Source organism: Helianthus annuus, chromosome 5 (genome assembly GCF_002127325.2).
Source record: "Helianthus annuus cultivar XRQ/B chromosome 5, HanXRQr2.0-SUNRISE, whole genome shotgun sequence".
NCBI classification, from domain to species: Eukaryota; Viridiplantae; Streptophyta; class Magnoliopsida; order Asterales; family Asteraceae; genus Helianthus; species Helianthus annuus.
In genome coordinates this window covers 145,558,488-145,568,726 of record NC_035437.2, presented here as the reverse complement: position 1 = coordinate 145,568,726, position 10,239 = coordinate 145,558,488, and the positions used below count along the sequence as shown (strand labels likewise).

At 42.4% G+C, this 10,239-nt stretch overlaps 1 protein-coding gene across 1 annotated transcript; it reads left to right on the top strand.

The window, feature by feature from the left end:
* The first annotated feature begins 8,941 nt into the window (after positions 1-8,941).
* On the top strand, positions 8,942-9,571 carry LOC110943597. The gene has a single exon (XM_022185335.1). It carries the CDS (start codon positions 8,942-8,944, stop codon positions 9,569-9,571), a length of 630 nt encoding a protein of 209 aa, XP_022041027.1.
* The last annotated feature ends 668 nt before the right edge of the window (positions 9,572-10,239 follow it).

The following is a 10,239-nucleotide window of genomic DNA, read 5'->3' as shown; positions in this document are numbered from 1 at the left end:
AGTGGCTCGAAATCGCAATCGCATCATGTGTTTGTCTAGAAATCTCTAACGCTAGTTATTGTCAATTGTGTGAACCTCTATCAGCTGGTGTGGATCGCCTATTGTGGATTCGCTAGACGAGTATCGACAATCACTCGCCGCCTTCCACTATTAACGCGCCTCGCACCTAATCCATCAACTCGATACTCTTAATGCGGTTCGCTACTGCTTATCGATGTATGCATTCTACGTGTCAGGTTAGCGCGCACGACCTCGCTTCATGAGACGAAACTAATGAGGCTGAAACATGGTGATGTTTTGACCATATTAGTTGACTTTGTGGAAAAAGGCCGTGTGGGCTAGCCTTAGTACTATTCGTGGTGTAATCAGTTCAATCAATCGTCTATCACTCGCAACGCAGCAATCGTCGCTTATCAATCTGTTGAAATCTATTGTCTATCGATGTTCGAATGTTACTTGGAAGTCATCGCAGGTGGTGTAATGTTAGGGTGCATGACATTGCTTCACAAGATAAAACTAATATGAAAACATGGTGTTTGTCATATTAGCAAGTCTTGTGGAAACGTGCCATGCGAACTTCGTGTGGAATCAAATCGAAATCTCATTTACCCGAATCAAAATCGTGTCATTCGTTGCCCAACCAAGCATACCATATCAGCGTTGTGCGACCGGACTACTCGCACCCGCTGCCTACGCTTGGTTTGCATCCAACTTATTTCTATTCAAAACTCGGTCTAGCACCTCATCGCTAGGATCAAGGGAATCGAAATTCTATCTGTGTCTTATCGGCACGCATGACACTGCCTCATGAAACAGAGTTAATATGGGTAAAGCATGGTGGATACGCCGCTGGTACTTCCTATATATAAGTGTTTTAACCATATTAACGAACTTTTGTGGGAAGGTGCCACGTGGGGGCCCGATGTAAGTTATTTTTCCATAGTATTAAGGAAAACCTATTTTTATAAAATTTTTACTAAAACCGTTGGACAAATGAAATTCCTTACAACATGGAGAAAACATTGAATCAGTTTGGCTCCGTGCCCAATGAAAATTTCATAAGTCCAATTCTTTTCTTAAAAACCTTTGCAATGACCGACAGGAATCTTCCCGAGAACGAGGGTTCGGCAGTCGAGTTCCGCTCGAACCCACGTTGTAGGAAGGTTTTCTTAAAAACTTATTTTGCCACCTGATTCTTTTAAAATGTAAAACTCAAAACCTGTTATCAAATAACAAAACCCTCCACATAGCGCTGGTGTGGACATCAAAACAGTCGACACCGCGCCATGAGGAGATTTTTCTTAGTTAACTTCGGAAATTAATCGAGTATTGGTAAGTTTAAAACGCTATAAAAATTGCTTTTTTGTATGTGTTATCACTTCTAAATAATCGAATCGTATGCTCTCTCTATTTTCACTCGCCAAATCGTAATCGATCGCTCGTTATCTAGACGCTAATAATCTCTACTCTCAATCGCATCAACCCTTACGACCCTACTATTGGATTAATTTCGGGACGAAATTTCCTAAAGGAGGGGATACTGTAACAACCCGCACCTTCGTGCGTTGTTACTACTCGACACACTCGTTACGCCTAGCACCGGAGATTCGGATCATAATGTAATCATACCAATTTTATCGCTAAATCGAAGTATAATCGAATAATTACGCATATTCTATCGCTATTACAAACCTATTTTGCATAACACTCACGATGATGTCGAATATGGGCCTAAACTACCCTTCTCGATGAGCGTGAGGTGTCAAAATGTGAGTAATCAACGCTAACGAGGGTTATCGGGTGAGTACTATGACTCTAACCGTCATGACGATGATGGCAATATGAGTAAGTGGTGCCCCGATAATCATTGTGGCACATCACATCGAAGAACGCACTCGAAGGCACGCGTAACTCGATCACCGCACTGAGAATTGGATACATAAATACGTATATACGGCCCTTTTGTGATTAATTATAATAAATAAATTAATAATTATATAAATATATAAAAATATGGCTTAAACCGTCGAAATCGCACCAAAAACGGGATCAAAAGGCTTCCGAACGGATCAATTCGATCAGACTAGTCCAATTGGTCAGACCGGCCCAATCAGATAGGCCAGTCCGATCGGATGGGCCAGTCCGATCGGATGGACCAGCCGATCGGATGGGCCAGCCGATCGACTGGGCCAGCCGATCGACTGGGCCAGCCGATCGACTGGGCCAGCCGATCGACTGGGCCAGCCGATCGACTGGGCCAGCCGATCGACTGGGCCAGCCGATCGACTGGGCCAGCCGATCCAACTGCTGTTTTGCCTTCCTTTCCCCTTCCTTGCCTATAAATACCCCTCCATTCCCTCCCAAACACTTGTGTTGCTGCTCCTAACCGACCAAGACGTTCCAGCCCTCAAATCTCTCGATTTCTTCCGATTCTTGTAAGTTTTCAACCCGAATCTTGTACTTTCTTGATCCAAATGCAATCCTTCATCTTTCTATCTTTCAAATCCCAATTTTCAACCGTGAAATCAACGGATTTGGGCTGTTCTAAGGTGATGTCACCACAAAGTTCTTCAAAGGTGATGTCATCCCATGAAGAACAACTCAGATTCGGATGATTTACGTACGATTCTTCACGAATCTCAACCAAATCAATGTTTTCCTAATCAAAGGGCCACGGATTTGGGATGTTCGGATAGATTTCATCACAAAGTTCTTATGAACTTCAAGTGTTGACTTCATATCATCAAGAACAACTCAGATCCAGGGCATTTCCTAAGTAAAATCAAGGTTTTTACATCAGATCTATACATAAAATGATCGATTTCGAGTTAAACACGGAAAAACCGACAAAAACGACCAGTTCCGACGAACGGGGTGATTCCCGGCCGTTAAAACAGGTCGGAATTGACGGGATTTCAGTTGCTTAACGCCTCATCATAACGTCTCGACCCAAAACGCCGAAAAACGCTCGAAAAGTCATCGAAAACAGCCGAACAGGATGGCCAATCGAGTGGCCCAATCGATCGAACAGCTAGTCGATCGAACAGCTAGTCGATCGAGCAGCTAGTCGATCGAGCAGCTAGTCGATCGAGCAGCTAGTCGATCGAACAGCTAGTCGATCGAACAGCCAGTCGATCGAACAGCCAGTCGATCGAACAGCTAGTCGATCGAACAGCTAGTCGATCGAACAGCCATTCGATCGATCAGGCAGTCCGATCGATCAGGACCAAGTCCAACCGATCGACCAGGCCCACTCGATCGAGTGGCCTGTTCGACTGGGCCAGCCCAATTTCACCATTTTGTCCAATTTTAACCCAATTTCGCCCGATTTCACGCGAATCGATACCGTTTAACGCATAGTAACCTATCACTCACATAAATTGTCTGAAATCAGGACATTCTCCGGCACCGATTCCGCAAACCTAACCGAATACGCGCTGTGAGTATACTTGACCCCTTTTATCGAATTTTGGGTGTAACATACGTTCCATAAAAACCAAACTTATCAAACGAATGATTTAATTGGACTATTTATCACTTGCGAATAACTGTTTGCATAGATATACGTGATGCTAGTACATGTATGCTAGGACTTATACTCGTGACGTCCCACCAAGACTAGTATAGTACTATTTCGCCCGACGGGGTCTAGTTATGCCATCAAGAGTCGAGCATCGAGGACTTAGCTGGTAGTATCAGTTTTGTGAGTATATATGTTGTGTATTACGTTTATGCATGTGGAAATTCGCAGCACTTTTAATCTATCACACTATCACATATCAAACCTGTATACTCGCCAATACTTTTGTATTGACAAAGTTTTAACGTATGTTGCAGGTTTAGCCGAAGTTTACATCAAATCAAGCTAGGAAGTCTAGAAACTCATCTAAATTATAGGTTGTCGGATTTGAATTGTTCGAGAGGACAAGAAATCTGTGATAACTTATGTGATTGTATTGTTTGTTAGTATGGGATGACAAATGTAATAAATATTATCGCAATATAGTTGTTATGGATTCTCTTGAGCAATCTGATTCGCCTAGTGCCGCGCCCCGATGATTCCGCCATCGGTTGGGGTGTGACAGGTAATCTCCCAGATGGTTGTTCGAGCTTTTTGCTATGGGATGCTTTTTTCAGTTTCGGCGCAATGACAGACGCTTACGTACCAAGGAAAAAAGACCATATGGGCAATACTTTTGGTTTCATTAGGTTTACAGGCGTTAGAGATGCTGAAGCTCTGGTTCATCATATGGGGTCGGTCAGAATTGATCATCGGAAAGTATTTGTCAGTTTAGCAAAGTTCGTTAAGGGTGAAGACTCCAAGCTTCACAACCAGCCTCATGGTAAGTTGAATAACACCAGGAACCAGGAAACCAACAATGTCGGCATGCAGAGAAGACAGGTAAGGCCGGAGGAATTACCGGTACACAAGGCGGCTCAGGGTAACAATGCAACTGTAAGAAAAAAAACATATGTGGAGTCTGTTACAGGGATCCAAAACACCTTGCCGGTAGAGAAGACACTGGAATTATACCTTACGGAAAGCACGGCATCGAAAACGTGGCGGGGCAAATCATTAGTTGGGGAGCTCAGGAACCCGTTCGACCTTAAAAACTTAGGTAGTCTACTGGAAGGAGATGGGCTAGTTGGTTCGACAATTAGGTATCTTGGAGGCTTGAGGGTTATGTTGGATTTCCCCACACATGAGAAGGCGTTGGAGATGTTACACGACAACGAACCAACTTGGTCAACCTGGTTATCGAATCTGCAAATCTGGGAGGGACAACATCTTCAGTTTCAAAGAGTAGTATGGATTTCTATCATGGGTGTCCCGTTACAATTTTGGGGACCCTCTGTCTTCGATCAGATTGGAAACATGTTAGGAAGGGTGGTCATCCCATCAATAGCGTCGGCAGACGACATCGACCTATCAAACAACAAGGTGGCCGTCCTAACAGAACAAGTTGGAAGGATCAACAGCAAGCTTCGTATTACCTGGGATGGTTTTAATTACGATGTATGGATAGCAGAAATAGAACCACAGTGTACTCCAGATTTCTTATGTCACCAGAATTTCCGGCGTCCACCGGAATCTGGGTCGGAGACTATGGAAGTGGATGAGTTGGCCAACGGTCACAAGGAAGCTATAGGGACGGTCTTGGGGTCTGGGAATACTTGTTGGGAAAAACAACAAGCCAATCCACGTGGAAGATTGGAAAGTCCCTTATCTCGGGAACCTCCTTCAAAGGTGGCAGGCAATAATGAGAAGTCTCCTAGTCCTAGGTGTATTTCGTTATCTGATAATGACAGAGAAAGTGTGGGTCCTTACGATACCCCACCCCCACCACCATATAAGAGGCCCACTAGTCTTTGGAGTAATAACTCTAATTTGGGCCTACATGACCTTTTTGATGAAGAGGAAATTGTTATGGATAGTCCTATCCTGGAGCCCAATAAAGAAATTAGAGATAAGGAGCCCACTAATATTGTTATTACTGAAGACGAGACCTCCCCTGATCCTTTCAATTTACGAGAACTAATACATCAGCAAGGCAAAGCAAATAAGGTAATTGATCTCAACAATTCCCCTTCCACCTCCAACGCCTCCAAACCACCCTCCCCAACGATCACAAAGAAGCAGATGCACAAAAATTCGAAATTCAAATTTCCTTCAATGAGAATGAAAGATTCTCTATGGTCTGGGAAAAATGGAGATGTCACGAAACACAGACTCAGGGCGGCTGGTGGTCAACAAACGGGTGGGACTCCAATACCTCAACCCACTGCGTTGGTACCTGGGATTGATACAGAGGCAGGCTTAACGATTGATGTAGGAGAGCAATTAGGTTTCATGATGGCGGGTTGTGAGAAGGCCTTACGGGAAGAAATTAGGCAATCGCAGGAGTCGAACTATCACCAATGAATTTTCTATCTTCAAACATTAGGGGGGCAGGCGACAATGAAAAGGCGGAACACATCAGGGGTCTGAGAAGGAACAACAATCTCAGCTTTATAGGCATACAAGAAACTCAAATGTCTAACTCCTCGAGTATCCAGGTTAGTAACTTCTGGGGTAATACAACTTTTGATTTTGATACCGTTGACTCAAATGGGAGATCAGGGGGTTTGTTGAACATATGGGATCCGGGTGTTTTCAACAAAAAATCCTCAGTACCAAACCGGTTTTTCCTAGCGACCATTGGGGAATTATGTAATGGGGGTGGTGAGATAAACGTGGTGAACATATACGCTCCACAGGAAAAAAATTTGAAAAGGCAATTGTGGTTGGATCTCCTAGGTCTACTGAACTCCTTCACCGGTTCATGGATTCTCCTAGGGGATTTTAACTGCGTAAGACAATCGAGTGAAAGACGTAATTCGAAGTTTTGCAGCGAGTCTGCTGGAGACTTTAATTCTTTCATTAACAATGCGGGTCTATCGGAATATACCATGATGGGGTGCAATTTCACGTACATGACGGACAATGGTCGAAAATTCAGCAAAATCGACAGAATCCTAGTAAGTTTCTCCTTCTTATCTCAGTGGCCTGCGGCAAAATGTTTCGGGCTACCAAGATACAAATCAGATCACAGACCCTTGCTACTACTTTGCTCAGATATAAATTTCGGTGCACCACCATTCCGATTTTTTAATTCCTGGATTAAAGAAGATGGTTTTTCGGACCTTGTACGGAAAGCTTATGTTGGTGTTGCTCCTTTTTATCCTCCGGATAAGCTTATGGCGGCTCGCTTAAAAGCAATAAAAGCAACCATTAAGACCTGGTGCGATGAAAGAAATAAACGTAACAATGGTTTATTATCGGATCTCAAAAAGAAAGTGGAAATATTGGATTTGAAAGCTGAATCCTTCAATTTATCCGAAACTGAGATAAAAAACAGGGAAGTTTGGGTGAATACAATCAACGAATTAGATGAAATTAGATTGGAAGACCTAAGACAAAGGGCGAAGATAAAATGGGCAGTGGATGGGGATGAAAACTCATCCTTTTTTCACGGCATAATTAAAGGCCATCAGAAAAATAATCGGATAAATGGGCTGAATTTCAATCATGTGTGGGTGTCTCAACCGGATGAGCTTAAATCTGCAATCAAAGCTCATTTCGAAACATTATTTCAAGAAATTCCACAAGCAAGACCGAGGTTCGTAAATGACGGCTTCAAAGTGCTTGATCTACCCCAATCGGCAATGCTTGTTAAACGGTTTTCAAGAGATGAAATAAAAGACGCGGTTTGGAGTTGTAGTGGCGATAAGACACCGGGACCCGACGGGTTCACATTTCAGTTTATAAAGAATTTTTGGGACCTATTTGAAGCGGATTTTTACTCGGTATTGGATTACTTTTATGTCCATGGTAAACTAAACAGGGGATGTAATTCGAGTTTCATCACTCTTGTGCCAAAAATTTCAAGCCCTCAACTGATCAAAAATTTTCGTCCAATCAACCTAATCGGTTGTTTCTCAAAAGTGATATAAAAAATCCTCGCTTTGAGATTAAAAAAGGTGATCGGTTCGGTAGTTAGTGATGTACAATCCGCTTACATTGAAGGAAGAAGCATACTTGAGGGCCCCTTGATAGTGAATGAAATTGTGTCGTGGGCGAAAAAGGCGAAACGTAAGGTTATGCTCTTCAAGGTGGATTTTGAAAAAGCATTCGACTCCTTAAATTGGGCTTTCTTGGACTCGGTATTATTACAAATGGGTTTCCCGGCATTATGGAGAAAATGGGTCTCGGGTATTCTCTCTTCGGCCCGTTCATCCATCCTTGTCAATGGTTCACCGACTTTGGAATTTAATGTCCAAAGAGGTGTCCGACAAGGCGACCCGTTATCTCCACTACTTTTCATAATTGCTATGGAAGCACTCCACGTTGCAACAGAAAAGGCAAAGGATTTGGGGCTTCTAAATGGTGTAAATACACCATGTTTGGGTCCAAATATCTCCCATTTACTATATGCGGATGATGTCCTCTTTGTGGGAGAATGGTCCGGGCCGAATTTTCATAATCTAGCGAGAATGCTAAGATGTTTTAACTTGTCATCCGGCCTCAAAGTTAACTTCACAAAAAGCCATTTGTATGGGGTGGGGGTAGATAATGTCGAAATATCTCGAATGGCATCAATACTGGATTGCAATTCGGGTGTCTTCCCATTCATCTATCTTGGACTACCGGTAGGTGCGAATATGGGTCTTATAAAAAATTGGCGGCCGATTGTGGAAAGATTTGAAAATAAGTTATCACAATGGAAGGCAAGAACACTTTCATTTGGTGGTAGGTTAACATTAATCAAGGCGGTACTAGGAAATCTCCCTACCTATTACTTCTCTTTGTTTAATGCTCCCGTGGAAGTGATCAAACGTTTAGAGAAAATCCGAAGGAAATTCCTATGGGGTGGGTGTATCGACAACAAGAAGATGAGTTGGGCTCCATGGTATAAGGTTGTGGCACCTATGGAACAAGGCGGTTTGGGTGTTGGAAGCCTATCGGCAATAAATAAAGCGTTAATGGTCAAGTGGAGTGTAAGATTCAAAAACGAACGATCCCAACTTTGGGCGAGGGTCATTGCGGCAATACATCAAGGCTCTCGTACCTACTCTTCCATACCACTTAAAAGTACGTTGGGCGGGGTGTGGAAGGGTATAATAAACATGGGAAGGGCATCAGGGAACCGGGCGGTCGAAGTGCAAAACAGGTTGAAAGTCAAGGTGGGCATTGGTGACAAAACGTATTTTTGGAAGACCTTTGCGTGAATTATTCCCTAATCTTTTCACTTTGGAATCTGACAAATTATGTACGATTCGGGAAAGATATCAACTTACGCAAGGCTGCATCGAATGGATCTGGGGTAGCACAAATACTCTGGTGCAAAACAGACATAAGATGGAATGGAACGACTGTAAACTGCTACTGCAAAATCAAATTATGGGGCAAGGGGTTGACAAATGGTTGTGGCAATCGGGTACAGTTACAGAGTCATTTCGGGTCTGTGATCTACGGAGGGAACTTGACTGCATGCCTACCATTCCTGAAACAAGAGTACTAAAGTGGATAAGTTGGTTACCGAAAAAAATAAATTGTTTTTTGTGGAGAGTAGTACTAGATGGTATACCAACACGGGAAGCCTTAGCCACAAGGCGCGTCCCGATATCATCCATCAGATGCGTTATGTGCAGCAGGTCAGTCGAGTCGGCAGATCATCTACTCATCTCGTGCGAGTTCGCTCATCAGGTTTGGGTAGCTATTTCGCAATGGATAAAAGTTCCTATGCCGAGGTACATGCTTAGCGTTATTGAGACACTTGAATACCTTGATAATCTGCAACAAACGAATCAAATGAAAAGGGCGGCGTATCTTATTGTGGCTACAGCCTGCTGGTCTATTTGGCTAGCACGAAACCAGCTAATATTCAAAGGAACAGTTCCGCAACTGTCAAAAATAGTAGGCGAAATAAAGGCCCTATCATTTTTGTGGATTAACTCAAGGGTGGAATCAATTAAGCTGGACTGGAAGGAATGGAAAGAGTTCAAAGTGGCTTGGGCATCTAGATTGTAATTGAGTCTGTATGTTTTGCAGCTTTCTTTTCCAGTATGTTATCTGATTTTCATGTACTTGTTTTTAACTTCTTGAGCAGCTTGCTTAAGAGCTTTCAATATATCGCCTTTTTCAAAAATTATTAACCTATTGTAAATAAAAGGATTGTCAACGAGGGTTGATTGAACATTTGAACAAGGGTCGATTGAACCCGAAAGTCAACAAGGAATACGACAATTAGCCGATTAAAGCTTGAAACATGAGTAGAGATATTATTTTATTCATTATATCTTATTATTCTTGAAGCTTAAAATTACATTTGCTTATGGATGATACACTTGGTTGCAACTAGATGTCTTTATGTGATAGTAAACTTGATTAAAGTTATTGATTTTTCTTATTAATTGATGGTTTAGGTTTTTTAAGGCTTGGTTATTGATTTTAATGAAACTATTATTTTGGTATTACCTTTTATTTATGACCTGACCAACCCCGAAAGTTTTCACCTCAGTTTGTTATATTTCTGAGCACCAAAAATTTCTGGCTCCAGCACTAGTCATACAAGATGATTTCTTCACTTACTCAGGAGTAACAAAATCGCATAATGTCTTCTACTTATAGAAGATGATCCATACTAATTCTTTTTTACTTATTAGAGAAAAATGTCCAGATAGTCCCTGTGGTTTGGT